The sequence below is a fragment of the Epinephelus fuscoguttatus genome, linkage group LG2, assembly GCF_011397635.1.
Source record: "Epinephelus fuscoguttatus linkage group LG2, E.fuscoguttatus.final_Chr_v1".
Lineage (NCBI taxonomy): Eukaryota > Metazoa > Chordata > Actinopteri > Perciformes > Serranidae > Epinephelus > Epinephelus fuscoguttatus.
In genome coordinates, this window is record NC_064753.1 from 42,018,686 (window position 1) to 42,036,510 (window position 17,825).

The 17,825-nt window shown below is 40.9% G+C and overlaps 1 protein-coding gene across 5 annotated transcripts in view; it reads left to right on the forward strand.

Moving 5' to 3' along the window:
- nav2a (neuron navigator 2a) overlaps positions 1-17,825 on the forward strand; it is a 139,887-nt gene that overhangs the window by 110,149 nt on the left and 11,913 nt on the right. For all 5 annotated transcript variants that reach the window (XM_049595156.1, XM_049595162.1, XM_049595169.1 and 2 more), the window contains 8 exons: positions 290-450; positions 1,189-1,371; positions 5,835-5,887; positions 10,756-10,779; positions 11,191-11,265; positions 15,737-15,820; positions 15,938-16,061; positions 16,531-16,709. In XM_049595156.1, the coding sequence (XP_049451113.1) occupies positions 290-450; positions 1,189-1,371; positions 5,835-5,887; positions 10,756-10,779; positions 11,191-11,265; positions 15,737-15,820; positions 15,938-16,061; positions 16,531-16,709 (883 nt within the window). The remainder of the gene's footprint in view (positions 1-289; positions 451-1,188; positions 1,372-5,834; positions 5,888-10,755; positions 10,780-11,190; positions 11,266-15,736; positions 15,821-15,937; positions 16,062-16,530; positions 16,710-17,825) is intronic.

The window sequence follows — 17,825 nt, forward strand, 5'->3', positions numbered from 1 at the left end:
AGGGGGGTCAAATTTTCTTTGGCTTCTTTGCTGCTTTTTTCCCCAGTTTCTGTTGCTCACAGCTGAGAATCAGTCTATGTTCCCGCTGTTGTGATTTGTTTCAGCATCTGATTCATCACGTTAGATCCCAGCTACTAATCTGGCTGCTTGAGAGGATAAAATTCACCTCTCTGATTGTAAAAGTCAGAAAAATCAAAATCATCTTGTCTTTAAAATCACAGAATCCACACTGCACCTGCTTTGTTTTGTGTCCTTGCTTCCACTTGAACCTTTTTTTGACTTTCTGTAGGTATGGCCCATCCCCGCAGCTGCGAGGTCACGAGGAGGCCCGTGATTGGCTGCGCTCCCACTCCACCAGCGGGCTGCAGGAATCAGCCAGTAACTCCCCATTCTCCCCCAGCTCCAGCCTCACCTCCCCCTCTGGCACTCGCTTCAACTTTGGACAGCTCGGTACGCCCCTCACACACACACACACACCACCATAACCCAGCACTCCACGTGTGTTTACTTTAATCACTAGTTTATTTGTTCTCTGTTGGTTGAGACCAAAACGATTTCCAAATTCAGTGCATAAACTCAAACCACATTGCCATAAAGCTGTGGACAATTAGGAGGTTGCAGTTTTTCAAGTGAGAGAAACTTTGATTTAGCTTTAGTTCAATACGTTTAGCTCTACTTATCTCGTGATTTATCAGTGGACGAACATAAAATTGATTAATTAATCATTTAAGATGTTAATCAAGCAAAAATTGCCAAACATCTTCTGGATTTATCTTCTCAGAAGTACAAAGTTGCTGCTTCTCAGTATTCAAATATGCTCAAAATATTGTTAAAAATATAGATAAATGATGATCATGAGCACATTCAACTAACGTTAATGTCTTAATTACATTGTATTTATCAGATAGCTCCCCAAAGTGTTAATCATTTATGTTGCTGTACTTGCTTGTGATAACTAATAGAGCAGGAAATGAGTTTTCAGATTTAAACTTTTCTCAGGGGGCCTAGTCTGATGGTCTCCCAGTGTTGACTCCATGGCCTTGCACAGTTGGAATCAGTAATCTGAGGGTATTGCCTTGCACTCTGGGAAATTCAGTTTTCTGACATTTTATACACTAACATTAAATCCAAAAATGTATTAATAATGGGTAAAAAACCTTACTTAATTTCACATATCATTTTTCACAGCGTCCAGCCCGACCTCAGCAGCTCAGATCAACCTCGCTGGCATGCGCAACAACAGCCTGACCAATCAGGACGTCTCCTTTGACCCTTGCAGCGACAACCGATTAAGAAACTCCTGCATGTCTCTTGATGAGAAGACTCGCACCATGAGCAGATCGGGCTCCTTCAGGGACGGCTTCGAGGAAGGTAGGAGTAGACAAGGGGAGGATGGATGGATACAGACATGTATACTGAATATTCAGTGTCTCTGTGTGAGTCCTGGCCCCGGTCTTTACATGTTTGGTGTAATCTGTAATTACAGAGTAATCCTTTTCCAAAGACCTGCACGCCCCCATCTCTCTGTGACTCTGAAGCCTCTCCTTCCTTATTCCACATCCCCGTGCCAAAAGAATTATTATTCCGTTTGTTTAGAGAACATTAGGACGGATTACAACCGCTCCTCGAAGAAAAGCCCTCCATCCCCTTAGAAATCCATAAGCAGCTTTGGTGCAGCTTTGTTTTTTTCATAAGCTTGTTTATTGGGAAAAGTACCCAGGCGTGCTTTTCCCACCAGCAGGCAGACTCCCCGCTCGGGCGAGGTTGCTCCGCTGGAGTCTGCTCAATCCTCAGGGCCATAGAAACACACCGCGTTGAATAAGAGGAGCAAACTAGGACCGGGAGTGAGGTGGGCGTAGTCATGTGTTGAAAATGGCTCTCTTAATGAGATAATCACACTGAAATAATATTAAATAGCTGCGGCTGGTAGCGAACTCACATTTTATTTTACCATAATATAAACAATAAACCACAATGTAAACAGTTATCACAAAATAAAGCAGCGTCAAGATATTCCTCGCAAGTAAAGGCTCAATTTTGTCATCAACAGGTAAATCAAAAAAGTTTACACTCCCTCTTCTGAGGTTTGCAGAAGGTATTCTGGGAAATGTAGTTAATCAGTAACTGAAGTAAAACTTCACAGATGACCATGAGAGACTGACAGCGTGAGGTAGGGTGTCAATGGTATGAGATTTTTGAGGTACGATAAGTGTTTGGGGGGTTGTGCAAGTTTGTGTAAAATGTCTGACAGGCAGTCAAGGAGGAAGGAAATGTACACGTGCAGGTGAGATTCACTGTCAGGCTGCATTTTCTTTCAATACCATAGATAAGCAAATATACATGGTATAATAACTGTTAATTTTATTACCATAGTATACCGTGTAACCGTTACTGCGGCTGCACGTTATGCAAAAAATCACACTGCGATTATTTGGACAGATATTGTGATTGATATGAGTCTCAGTTTTAGTGGGAGAGTGAAGGGGAGACGGATGAATACACAGGAAAGAGCAACATGAGCAAATCCAGTGACACAGAAACTGGTTTTGTAAATGTGCCTCTGGGGAATCAGTTGTGTGTTCTGTGACTAACCTGGTAAATCTAGACTCCAGCTTGAAAATTAGTTTTCTCCATCAGATTCTGATGCAACAAACTTTCAGAAACCATTCAACTTGTACAAAGTTCTGTACACCGTACCTTATAACTGAGAATGACCTTCAGAATCAACAAATCCAAATTATATTTTTGCAAATAAGAAAGTCATCTACAGTAGATTCTCACCTTCGAATTAAGCAATAAATGTGATGCAATGATCACGTGAGTCACCCCCTCTTTTAACACCTGAAGCACTTCAACAGGTAGCTTAGACAATGTGTGATGTTGCAATTGCATGAACTTTGTGATGTTAAATTTATTTGGAAACTGATTCAAGTTGTTTTTCCGAGTGTTACAATTAGAAGCAAAGACCAGTGCTATGAACAGTATGTAGAGTTTCATTTAGTTGTCTAAGAGAAGCAGACAGCTGCCACTCATCTATTGTACAGCCGACCTTAAAGACATGCCTGAGCTTTTCCCCTTATTGTGAAGCGATACACAAACACACAGGTAGCACTCACGTAATATGCACATGCACAATAAGACAGACACAAACTTATTATTATTGCGCCCCCCAGTAGCACATCTGCCTCTTTTCCCAGCTCCATGAGTCTGCCTTCCCTTTCAAAGGAGGGGATAATTACAGGGATCACAGTGAGAGGCGTGAGAGAGACTTGATGACATACATGAAACCTCCGACATAACTTTCTCTCTCTTTGCTTGTGTGTTGGATCGCATTGTGCGTGGGTCGGCGAGGACATGCAGTTTGTGTGTACATGTGTATGTCGCTGAGGTGTAGAGTTACCCGACTGTTGTTGGATTGACAGGACAAAAGTCACATCATCCACCCAACACTTTGTCAGACCTGTCCTGTGTGAGAGCGACACCACGACGTAGTGTCGCTTCACCCCCTCCACCCAGACTCTCCCACTCACCTCAGTATCTGCTCTACTTCTCTTTATGTCTGTAGAAACCAATATCTTCCAAAACAACTTATCAACAGGTTTCTTCTTATGCCTTGGAAACAGATATTCAAAAACTGAGATTAATGTTTTTTTACATTAGAAATTACCTCCATCCTCCTGTTCCCATTTATTGTTATGAGACAGTTGTGTACAATATGTCACAATATCTGCGTAACTGTTGAGAGAAACTAATATGTACATTTTCTTTTGTTTTTTACAAATCAATCATGAACATTTGTCATGCAGAATTTTTAATGTATTAAAATGTTGTAAAATAGAGTTTAAGCAGTGGTGGAAGAAGTACTCAGATTGATTGCTTAAAAGTCAGAGTTTTACATTACGCACATTTGTTTTACTTAGAGTGCAAGTAAAAGTAGTCATTATGCAGAATGGTTCCTCACAGTGTTAAATTATATTATAATAGTCAGGTTTTACCTCTAACGAACACGTGTCTGAATGATTTAATATTGTGGTGGAGCCAGTTTTTGTGTACTACTGCGTAGATAAGTACCACATCATATCATACAAGTATATCATATGTTTTTATATGTAAAATAACTGAGTGTCAAATAAGTGTAGTGGGGTGAAAATATAAGTTGCAGTGGAGGTGAAGTATAAAGTAGCATTTACTAGAAATACTTGAGTAAAGTACAAGTATCTTTAAACTCAATGCAAACTGCAATATATACACGTGTACCATCAATAAAATGCAGATGACACTGTCATTTACATGCATGCTCCCTCCATTGTACAGGTGGTGCAAGAGCCTCAGACTGCATTTCAGTCATTACATGATGGAGACGTGCTCATTTTTCTTGAGAGGCCACTATGTTTGAATGGTGGATTTTTGCATTCTAAGTTGTATTTGTTGCATTTTAAATGTGTTTTGTTTGGCTGCTACCTCAGCCAGGTGTCTCTTGTGAAAGACATTTTCAAGCTCAGTGGAACTTCTTGGTTAAATAAATGTTAAATAAAATAAATAAATAAATAAATAAAATATCAAACAGCACAATTTGGCAAAATGCTGAAGACCCAGAAATCAGAAAAATGTATCCACTAAATCAACACCAGTGTTAACAGATGACTCCAAAAAACAGAACTCATGTGATGGAAACAAACACTGAAAGGCCAGTCAGTTGACTGTTTTGTCTAGAAATTTTTTTGGAGAATGCCAATTAAAATCAGGGCTGTGGCTGCCCATTCAGGTACCATTAGCATAACTGTTTTGTGGTGCTTTCCGTGGTCTATCGTTGTAGCAATCCACAGAATGAAGACAGAACTGATGCATATCATATTGCATATAACAGTCGAATGGTGCCTATTGTAGTGCTTCATCTTAAATTTAAAATAGTTCATTAATAGGATTGTGACTGATGATCAGTAGCTGTTTTTGTGCCCCCCCCAGAACTTGATGCCCTACGCACAGTGTATAATATGCATGTAAGTAGCAGCGGTGCTGGTGCTGCTGAAATATCCTGCAGCCCAATGTAATGTCTTCAAATGTCTTTTTTTTTTTTTAACCAACAACCTAAAACATGCTGTTTACTGCTATATATGACAGTAGCAATCATGTCATTGGGGAAGCTGCATCCAGAGAATTTCACATATCAAAATAGGTGCAACAGTTGATGTTTTGTCAGTCAATGATTCAACTAATTGTTGTTGCTCTTAAGAATTCAGGTCCTAAAATGTACAGGTACGCATTAAAACCACAGCAGTGAATCTAAATTAATATTCTCCTTCTCATGTGGCTCCCTGCACACCTTGCTGTCTAGACCAAATTAAGATAAAAGTGAGTCCTCAGTAAACCAGTGTCTGCTCCGTCTGCGAGGCGGATGACTGAATGAATGTTCCAGGATCAGCCCAACCTCGCTGTGTGGTTGATGACATCACTGCTGCTGATCCTTTCTGATCTGCTCCCAGGCAGGAAACAGTACTGGCGTTGTGTCCCGGCCTCTGATGTGTGATTAGTGGCTGAGTCATTAGCAGAGTAATGCTCAGGCTGTCATTAGTTGCGCCACAGTCCAACTGTAACGTGTAGGAGTTTTTATCTTTATGACCGCAGAGCTGCAGTCATTATGTTTGGGAGGAGGCGGGAAGGAGAGTCGGGGCGGGCGGGAGCAACTGGGAAAACTGGGCGGAACAGTGCTGGGTGGGCAGGGTTGGAGCGGAGTGGGTGGTGTGTGCGGGGGGTCTGTTGATAATCATGGTACTGTTGTGTGTACAGATGTACTTTCTAATCCCCACTTTTGCTTGTGGTTTTTGTCTCTTCAGTTCACGGATCATCCTTGTCTCTGGTCTCCAGCACCTCTTCCATTTACTCCACGGTGAGTACACAAAACCTCAAAGAGTTCATCAGGAATGGTGTTAAGTGCATTCTTTTTGAATCCCTGAACCTCCAATACTGATACAGTGTAGAAGCAATGGGGTTTTGGGTTGTTGTTTTTTTAATTGCATTACCTTTCGGGTCCTTTTTTCACCACTAAATACATAGTTTGTTCATTAGAGAGCACTTATGGCTTAATTTTTCACCTGGAAAATATCTCGTTCAGGACATAACTTGGTCAAAACCCTTGAGTTACCAAATTTAAGGGATCAAATATGTTAACCCTAACCCTTAGGACACATACCACGTAATCCCAATGTCCCTTGCTGCATGTCAATAGATGGATTACTGAACAGGCCTACTGGGCACAGATCCAAGTGTCAGGACCTGGCTTTTGCTTGCAAAATGTCACTCACATTAACACGTACCAACCATGAAGAAACTGAAAATTGCCACAACAAGACCATAAAGAGATGCAAACAAACTGCAAAGAGACACAAAACAGCCAGACGTAGACATAAAGTGCCTACAAAGTGACACAAGACGACTGTAAAAGGACACAAAATTAACTCAGAGAGACACAAAATTGACACATTAAGACACACCGTCACCTCAGAGAGAACCAAATGACTACAAAAAGACAGGAAACAACCACAAAGAGACACAAAACGACTACAAAGAGACACAGAACAACCAGAAGGAGACATAAAATGCCTACGAAGTGACACAAGATGACCTAAAAGGACACAAAATTACCTCATAGAGAGACAAAATTGACACAATAAGAGACAGCTTTACCTCAGAGGGACCCAAATGACTACAAAAAGATAGAAAACAACCACAAAGAGACACAAAACATCCACAACGAGACACAAAATTACCTCAGTAAGACACAGCATTACCTCAGAGAGACGAATGACTAAAAAAGGCAGAAAACAACCACAAAGTCTTTGTGTGTGTTGCTTGTAGTAGAGATGGTGGGGCCCTTTGCACATCTGTGCCCAGGGGTCCATTGTCTCATAATCCGCCCATGTGCATATCATAGTCTCGTCTCCTGTCTTCATTTCCATTGTATGAGTAAGTATGAAATGAATCAATAACACAACACCACCAGCAGTCATTTCCCATATCTAGTAAAGCATCAGTATGAGTTCTGTTCTTCAACCCTGAGATAAAATAAGGGTAAGAAACAGGCTCTGTATGATTATTACATAATCTCATTGTAGGAAATCTCTGCAAGCAGCGAGTATATCAGTCCAGATAGCTCCACAGTCCATGTGGAAACCAGAGCAACTGGTTTCTGCTTTTGCCCATGGAATTATGAAATATTGAGTATTTGAGTTTTTCAGAACACGCTGTTACACATTCACCCTCTAATCCATTCACGTATCTGACTCAGACACCCTGAGAGAAAAAGGTCTGGCTGTAATCATGCAGACAACATTGGGACAGCCCACACGCACACGCAGTAGCCAATCAGAGTCTTGTCTGTAAAGCATAGCTCCTCCTCCCTGTGTGGGCTTGTGTACTCACCTGGGCAGGTGTAGCAGTGTAGACACTGGATCTGTGCTCGGGCACTGGCTGGTCCTTTGAGCAGGAGAGTCTCAGGTTTGAAATCAGAGGGGGGAAGAGAGTGGAGGCAAAGATGATGGCGACTTTATCCATGACGGGCACCGTCACGTCCTGGCAGCTAACGGTAGGGATGATAAGGGGTGCAGGAGTACTTCATTCTGCTTTTTCTTTTTTTTTTTTTCTTTGCTCTATTGGAGTCAGATGCAGCTGTAAGTCAAATATATAACTACATAGAACATATAATCACAGATATTCTTTCTTTTTTTTAATCAGTAAAACTGAGGTGTCTGACTGAGTCTGACATTAGATGCTTCTTACCTGAACAAAATCGAATCTGATGTTTGCAAATTCCACAACATCACCACGAAGACCTTACCTATCTTGTTTTTCACTCTAGCTTTGATTTTCCTCAGATAACGTTTCTCCTGTTCAATTTAGGTTTGTTTTTTTTTTTTGCTTGCATGTTATCACTTTGCCTTACTCCCACGATGTTGATAGCTCATGGGATTGTTTTTGTTTGTGAAGTCCTGGTCCAGGATTTTACATCATGGTGAGATCTCTTGTGTTTTGTCTGCGTCTCCAAGACACACTGGCTGCTCTGTTTGTGTATCTAGGATCGACTGGTCCTGTGTGCGTGATTGACAGCTCTGTTTGGGTGTGTAGACCATGTGTGGATAGATGCCACTTTGTAAACCATCCACTCATGCCGCAGAACACATGTGCTATACATGCACAGACACATAAGGCTGTTGAAACCTGTTCTAGTGCTTTGTGGTTGGGAGGTGGAACCACATGAAAAATCGTTAATTATCAGATGTTGTGCACCTTTGCTTATGTCACAACACAAGCGCTGTGTTCAGGCCTCCCACAGGTTTTAAAGATACTGATTGTGGATTAGACAAAAAACAAACTGTTATTAAAGAAAAGCACTCAGAGAACAAATACTGTAACTCCACCAAGACTGCACGAATAATTAGGATATGTCAAGAAACTTTTAACCTGCATCACAGTCCATCTAGTCATCAAATATATATATATATAAATAAGTTAATTTCAATGCAGATGCAGAAGTTCGTTGTGAAATTGTTATAAAAATAAATCCTCAAAATAATCCTGTGAATGCAGCAAAATCTAAAATCTTGTTCTCTGTCTCATAACCTAACTTTCCTCCAATTTTGGTTGAAATCATTAAAAAAAATTCTGGTAATAATATTATTAAAACAAACAAACAGGACTAAGAAAATAACCTTTGGAGAGTGTAACACAGCTTAAATGAATGGGTAGCCTTGAAGGTATTTAATCATTGAAAAATAATCATCAAATCTATCTTTCTTTCTTTTTTTTTTTTTTTTTACATGATAAATTCTTTGAAACTATTTTGATGACAGTAGAAAACAATCATAGTGTTGTTTTTGATATTACCACTGGGTGGCGCTAAAGTAAAGTGGAAATAGACAAGTTTTTTTTGTTTAAACTTATAATAAAGTAAATGTTGATTGCAGAATGTAATAGTTAAACCAGTTCTGTCTGCCACAGGCTACGATGTAACGGTAAAATAAACGCTCAATTTTTTGCATAAAGAAAGTGCTTCAACCATTGTGTGACCAAAACATGGAGGTTAAAAAGAGGTGGAGTCACAGTGTCATATCGCTTCATAACCTTGTAAAATCAGGCCTGCGATTTCTGAAAAGTTCAACAGCTGGCGCACTATCATAGAACATGGGGATGATTGATCCGTTTCACTGTGGCGTTCACAGTCGGCCTCGGGTCGGAATATATTTTACACAAAAAATTAAGATAAGGGTGAGAATTATAAGTCTGCAATAATTGGGAAGGTCCTTAATAACAGACAGTGAACAAATGCATTCTGTGAGTATGTTTATACGGACATGAATAACCTGTTTATGATCAAGTTTATGGAGTATGTTGTTTATGTGTGTGTTAACATGGACATGAATAACCTGTTTATGATCAGGTTTTGGGAGTATGTTGTTTACGTGTTTAGCATGTAAACACCATATCTTGTTTATGAGAAATGTGAATATGCTAGCTGGAGCACTCCAAAGAAACCAGGATGAATATGAGGAATATGGATATCCTATTTTCTCGGTGCTCATGTAAACACCATATTCTTAATGTGATCATAACCAGGATTATCCTCATAAACGGGTTATTCATGTCCATGTAATCACACTCTGTATGAATATTTTTTATCCATATGTTCTGTCGGCAGCAAATCCAGTCAGTCATACCCAAAAGTTCTGTCAGGCTGAGCCCGCCCACAGAGCACCTGAGTTGACATCCCTTTATTTTTAGTGCCGTCTGCTGTAACCCTCCAACACTGCAACTCCAGCTGTAATACCCCACAGCTCCCATGGGGTCAGAGAGCATTTCCCAGCCTTCATTTAATAGCCTTGGACCAAAACAGGAAGAGAATAGTGGTTTTGTTTTCTCTGGAAGCTATCGGTAGCTATCCCCAGTGACCAAAGAATATACTGTAAGTTCTTTGCAGTTAAGATCCCAAGTAGCACAAATGGCAGACGCTGGAACAACCAACTGTGGAAGCTCTGGCAAAAGAAAAAGACTCCTGTTGACGGAGGATGCAGGTAGTTGCCATGCAGCTTGGGGAGGCAGTTGAAAAGTGGTTTGTTTCCACTTTAAAAGGTGTTGAACTGACAACAAACAAAGCAAATGAACCAGTTGTGCGTGAGGAAATTTCACTGCCACTTACTATGAACTTGGTGTAAAAGCAGCTTCAGTCAGGTTAACTGTAAAAAACATGTCCAGATGCAGTGTCAGTGCACCGTGCAGCTTGTTTACATGTAAATGTGGGTGTTGCATGTTTCACTGTTTTGGTGAACGGCAGCAGGAGAGGGTTGTGTTGTGTTCGTGCGAGCGTTTGTTTTGCCTGCTCTCTCTCTCTCTATATACGCATTTGGCTACCTGTCTTTTCTTACTATTGTTCTGTGTGCAGCCTATAGAGACAATGGGATTCTCCCTCACACACATACACACACACACACACACACACACACACACACACACACACACACAGAGATGAGTGAAATGCCTTCAGGAGGATATCTCTGCTTTCCAGACATATTACACCTGACAATCTCCTCCACAGTTTATACAGCTTGTCTCCATGGAGCTAATAAATCAAGCAGGAGTCAGGACATGTGCATCGCGCACAGTCTGACCTCCGGCAGCTTCAACTCCTTTCTCATTATAGCATGTCACATTTCAGTCAGTACGTCCTCTAATGATTTTCTCTTCTTCTGATGTTTGTTTTTACAGAATGAGGAGAAGTCTCAGTCAGAGGTAAGCATCGACCCGCCCACACCACTTGTATCCTGTGTGTTTTCAGCTCTTTAATTTTCTATGTGCAGTGGTTGGACTTGTTGAAACACGGGGGCGTTTTCGCAGTTATATCTAGTTACACATGTATCTGTATTGTGACTGACCCTGTAACAGGCTCTTGTTCCTCTCTGAACACCTGTGTACACCTGTATGTGCTCTTTTATGCATCCTCTGTGTTTCATCTCTTGACCTGAACGTATCAGAGCTCCGATCTTGGAGACTCCCTCATTTGTTGCCACAGTTTTTTTTTTTTTTCATTTTGTGCCTGGATGCGTGTGTATGTGTGTGTTTAGCAATGTGTGCTGTTATGGAGCAGGCATGTATGCTTTTGTCTTGGTCCTTTTTGATGTCGTGCCTCTTTTGCGTCTGCAGATCCGCAAGCTGCGCCGGGAACTGGATGCCTCCCAAGAAAAGGTTTCCGCCCTGACGACACAGCTGAGTGCCAACGTAAGTGAACAGGCAAACACACACTCCTGAACAAACTGTTTTAGACGTGTATACTATTTCCTTCCAGTATTTATCATGCCACAACTTTAATCAATAGTGTGGTCAATACAAAAAAAAAATTTTGCTGTTATACTGAACAAAGGCTGTGCCCCAAAAAAATATTTTAAATTATTATTTATCAATTTATTATAAAGGTGTTTATTAAATACCACACAAATAAGCAGTTCCAGGTGTTCTGGGACCAATATTCTAATAGATTCCAATATGTTTTTACTATGTACACTGTTTCAAATAAAATTGTAGACACAGAAAAAACAAGTTACCTTCAATTTGTGTTTGACAATAAATTTAAAACTAGTGTCTTTTTAGATTAAGTATGAAACTGAACAGTCTACTGCCATGATGGCTGCGCTATGAGGATATATTTTGGCAAAGTGATGCTTTGAGATAAATACTAACTTCAGCATAATAACATTCTCAAAATTATAATTTTTTTATTAACAGGTAGGGATAGGGGGCAAAATGATATAGCATAGTATCGCGATATTTTGTGTGGCCATATTGTATCAATACACAGGATCGATCGTTAATTATATACATCATTAATTTTATGCAAATACACATTTAATACAACTTCAGGAACTAGAAGAATAAAATCAGTTGCCTTTTTAGTCCACTAGATGGTGCTAATGTTTTTTTCCTGGTGAGGTCAGGCGAGGTCTCAGTCAAGCAGGAAGTTTATCAAAACAAAGATGGAGGCACCTGAGAAAGAAATCAGACAGGCGCCGTCGGCGTTTAAATCAAACATCTGGACTTATTTTGGATTTTTTTTTAACACGGAAGGAATTATGGCTTTGGATATAAGACACGCGATTAACAAGCAGTGTCATTTGAGAATACTCTGGGAATATTTCGACCATGGCGGCTCACCTTTCACGCATCCGTCCAGAGATAGCATTAGCCGCTAACGGCTAAGCTAATGATAAACCCGCTCCGCTGAAAAACCAACCAACAGTGGCGACGCATAGCTTGACTAACGTTAAACTAGCAGGTATGTGACACCGACACAGTCTTGCCCAAGCTTTACAGAGAAGTGAAGCATAAAGCTGAGGAATACTTGAGTACATTAGGAAGGGTAACGTTAGCATTAACTTGTGATGCCTAAACGTCAAGGTCAGTGGATTGATATGTGACTGTAACGGCACATTGTCTCACTGAGAATTTGGGCCTGCTGCTCTTCAAACTAGAGCAGTACACGGAAGTCACACAGAGCAAACACTGCAGACCTGCTGCAAAATGTAACCCAAGATTGGGGGATTGTGGTTACAGATATAGCTTCGAACATGGGTGTTGCTTTTAAGTTAGCGGGATACATGCATGTACAGTGTTATGCTCACGTTTAATCTGGCTTTGCAGAGGATGTTAAATCTGCCAACACTTGAGTTTGTCAGGTGTATGCAGCATTTCTGACAGGTTTTATGACGGTGCTTTTCAGTTTGTCTGCTTGGCATCACATTTTACTGCAATAAAAATTATTAAAGTCAGATAAACAGACTGAAAACTTTATCTTGTGAGGCAAAACTGATGTTGACAATGTTTTCCTTTGGGGAAATAATTTGTAGTTTGCTGTTGGAAATAAGGTGATAAATCCCAATATATTTTATCACAATACTCAGCATGTTGCAGCATCGCAATGATATCATATTGTGACCTAAGTATCGTGATAATACTTTATCGTTAGTTCTCTGGCGATTCCCACCCCTATTGAAAACACATCAAGCAGTGTTAAAGTGTGGTTTGCTGCAACAGTTGCCTTTTTTTTGTGGCCAGGAGCCATGTTCATGTGTTTCAGGCAGGCGGAAAGAAAATCTGTGTAACACAAGTCAAAATGTAACATAAGTCACAGAACTGGCTGCAGGTATTCCATAGCCGCAATGCCCTACAGAGCCAAATGACTGCAGTACTGGGTTGCCGCTGCAGCAGTTCACCACTGCTTGATGTGTTTTCGGCGTTAGAATCAATCAGTCAATCAATTTGCCACATAAAAACCATAAATATGATTTCAGCAAAATGTAGTTTTCATTACCATCAGTTGTATATGCAAAATAGTGTAGTAATAATGAATATATGTCGGTGTTTAAAATTAGGCAAGGTTGTAATTCTTAAGTGCACATTCCAACTATAATGTAATTATTAGCTGTTGAAAGTAAAAATGAAAATCATGTAACTGTATTGATAATTTCAGAAAATAAATGTAATCCATATGCCATGACTTGAAGCAGAATCAACTGTTTGTTTTGTGAAGAGACAGACTCAATTTTAAAGAGCTTTGAAATTTGGCACTCTGTCTCTCTCAAGCACCCAAACATCTCCCAAATGCATGCAAGTACCTTTCCTGATATTCATCAAAAACTGAACAGATAGCTCCCACCGAGCACTGTACTCCCAGAAGGTGTAATTTTACATCTGGCAGAACCATCAGGAAATCTCTTAAAGCGTCTCCAGACACGATCCTTTCTGCCACCCAGCCGTCTGTATTGCACAAGTCTCGCCACGCTCCGCTTGTGATCTGTTGTCTGAGTCAATGCACGTTGGTGGTTTAACTGCGGATTAGAGATATGGAGGGAAGGCAACGGTGTTAGATTACAGCAGAGAGTCAAGTCTCAGCACACTGCTGAGGGACTGTCGCAGATGTGGATTGAAGATTTACAGCTAATGACGCCTGGATATAAGAAGGCGTGGTGTGAGTGTTGAAAGAAAAACAGACAGAAAACAGGGGCTGGTAGTGGGGGGGTCATGAGGTGGGATGTGGTGAGTGAGGGAGGGCCTTCATCTGTTCAAATATTTGATTACACACCACAGACAAATGAGTTGAACATGCCTTGAAGCCCCTGAGGCCGAGAATCTAAGAACATCCTTTGCCGCAAAAAGTCACGACTTGAATCACAAATCAGTCAACGCTTTACTCAGCTCTCACACACGCGTCCTGCAGGCATCTGCAGATTATTTATATTAAGTCTAAAGCCTCATGCAGTATCGTGAAGGATGACCCTGTTCACCTTGTTTGGTGTTTAAACCAGCAAAATCTGCAGCGTCACACTGAAAATTAAGTTTTCAGATCTTCCAGAGAGTTATTTGTTGTGCATGAGTTCATTTACAATTTTAATCCTTAATTTTCATATTACTTGGGCTCGAGCACAGACCAGTGTGAGGATACTAATAAAACTGAAGTAGTTATTATTATTTTGTGCAATCAGTCACATTTTTGAGGGGCTAACTAAATGTGGCACACTTATCAGAACTGGTGAAAAATGGCTCTGTAGCACCCCTGAAGAAATTTAAAAAAAAAAAATAAGCCCCACATTTAGGTTTCACCTGGATGTAGGAAATTTGGTAGGCATATGTAACATCACCATGTGTTCAAAAGAAGTCTCTTGGAGCCATGCCCTAAACCTAACAGGAAGTCAGCCCATTTGAATTTACTGTGCAATTTTTTTACTTGAAAGTACCCCCTCCCAGAGATTGAACCTCATCAACTTTGAATTTCAATCCATCCTACCCAGTCTGGAGTCTCATGTTCACTACGTCACTTTATTCTCACACTATAACAGCCAGAAATCTGTCAAATCAAGTTACAATAGAACATAAAAATCACCCAAACTGTAATGAAAAGAGGTTTACCCGAAGATGACTTCATGTTGTGTCTTAGCATGAATGACTGGTTCTTGCTCAAGGGACTGTTTTTGGTGAGGATGATGTCACGGTTTGGCTTCAGTGTTGTGTTTGTAGTGTGGGAACCTGTCCAGAGCTGACCTTCAGAGGATACTCATTTATCACAGGCTGTTATTTTTTGCATGATTATTTGGATTTGGCTATGTTTTCATTTTGGTACGGAGATTATTTGACTGATGTCATGTTTGGGTTTCAGCCCCAAGGTTGAAGGAGTTGTGTCGACACCTCTCACACATTATCAGATGCATTAGATTGTTTAGGTTGTTTTTCCTAGCTCAGTGTCTCTACTGGTTATCGCAGCTCAGTTAGCATTCACTCTTAATCAACTCTCTCAACATTCGTTCAGTCATTAGCAGTCCAGTTAGCCCTCTGCTGTTAGCGCCCATAGCTTTATTGTCAGAATTAACCTCCAGCTGACTCCTTTTCCATGGCGTCCAGCAGCTAGTGGGGGAAACCACTGAGGTGCAACCCAGGCTTAACTCCTCTCAGTATGGATGCATCTTTTGAAGAGGTTTATGAGAAAACCTTTTCTCTTCACATAGACTATTGGAGTCTTGTGTTTGTATCTCTGTCTCTTAAAGGGAGTGGAGCTGATTAGATTCTAGGAAAATTTGTGTTTAACCATAAGTATTTTGCCGTTTTACAGTCTACCCAAAAATTCTGGCATGTGAAACTGTCAGAACATTTTGCTTTTCCAGTTTATTTTTGTGACCGTTGTACAACTTTGTTTCTCCTGCAGGCTCACCTGGTGGCAGCGTTTGAACAAAGTCTGGGCAACATGACCATCAGACTGAAGAGTCTCACATTGACAGCAGAGCAGAAGGTGAATGCAGCATCACCTGCTCTATAATAGACTGTGCTGTGTACTAATAAAATTGCACATTCAAAGTCTCTGCATTTGATTCATTGCTTTGGCCCACTTGTCATTTTCTCTGTGCAGGACTCTGAGCTGAATGAGTTGAGGAAAACCATCGAGCTGCTGAAGAAGCAGAACGCTGTGGCTCAGGCTGCTATCAATGGAGTCATCAACACACCTGAACTCACACCTAAAGGGGACAGGACAGGTAAACACAAACACGACACTAAGCAGAAACCTTTGAAGGGGCACAGATGACTTTTTTAAGTGTATTTGTGCTGAGTATAGTAATGCAAAGAAATAGTGTTTTTCCAAAAACTACAAGTCATCAGATTGTACACATGGAATAATTTCTGATGCAATTAATCGGCCAGCAAAATTTGTTATCGTGTCAGGCCTTTGTGAGCTTCTGACTGTGTGTAGGGCACTTTTTGTTGTGTATTCCTCTTGTCAGGGAGGTAAACAGAAAAAAATATTTAAGCCAAATAATGCACTCCACCTATAAAATAACAGGGAGCTAATTTTAAAAATCTCACTCCAAGATTTGGAGCCTGTTTTTCTGCAGTCAAAGGAAAACCTGTGACAAAGTAGATCAGTCTGGCTGGTTAATGTTTGATATTTATTGAAAGACATATTTCAGTCATGTACATTTCCTGTCCCTGCTTGTCTCTCCTCAGCCGGCAATAACAGCAGTTCACAACAGCAGCAGCAGCAGAATCAGCAGCCAGACCTGCGCATCAGGAGGCAGCACTCCTCTGACAGCGTCAGCAGCGTCGCCAGCGCAACCAGCCACTCGAGTGTGGGCTCCAACATGGACACTGATGCAAAAAACAAGAAGAAGAACAAGAAGAACTGGGTAAGATGCTGGAAATTGAAATCTGAAGACATGTGATTTCAGTGTGTGTTGAGTCACTAACAAGCAGCCAACCAGGTCTTTGTCTCTTTGTGCATTTTCATGTCTGTGTTGGTGTCACATGTTTGGGTTTCTTCCCTTCAGGCATCTTTCACTGGGGAAAAGGTGAATACACCTTGGCTTTTCATAGACTTACTTGATTGATTTGGGGATTTGCAGGTCAAAAAACAGACATTTAGGTTAAAACTGGGCTAAATTTATTTGTACTAGCCGTATCTTGACCTGCAAATCACCAAGTTAATGTTTACTGACTAGTATCTAGTCCTAGCATCATCTCATTAGTTGTTTTTCACCAATGATCATACAGCAAAACATCTTAGATACTTACACACTTTTCCTTTTGGTTGTTGAAAGACTTTTTTGTGCACCGGAGGACAAGTCAAGGAAGATGACGTAGGAAACTATTTTTACTCTCTGTTGTCCCCATAGACTGAAGCGATGTTGTGTTAGCCGCCTGTGGTTCTCTAGAGCTGATCCTGATGTCAAGTGTTAGGATGAGCAGCGTGGTGCTCTGTAGTAGTTGTTAAAAGACGTGAGCTCGTGTAGAGTTTCCTGCTTTAGCTCACAGTGATAATAAACGACCCTCCTGTATGTGTGCAGATGTGCTTCCAGCTGTCAGTTTGTGTAGATGAGACCCCACAGGAGGTTCCTCCATGCAGGCACTCACACAGAGTATGTGCTATGGAGTGTATAGGGGCAGTGTGTCTGTTTGAAAGTATATAATGGATCATGAAAGACATCCTGTGTCATGGTGGTTGTGATGTAGTGTTAGCTTGCAGCTGCCTGGAGGTCAAATAAACTCAGCCTTAGTCCTGTAAGAGCCTCTAGTTTAATCTCTGTCCCTCCATAACACATTAACACCCCCAAACCCATATGAACATGTGCTGTTTTGTCTCTCTGTCTTCCTTTGCTTCGCTTCATGTGGCAGGTCTATGAGGTAAGGATGGTATGCTGTGTGAAATGAAAGAAACAAAGCTGCCTAACCCCTGCATTTTTTTCTAGGTTACTAACCTCCTTTCCTTTTCCTCCTGTCCTCTGCTGCCACCTTAGTGCCTGTCC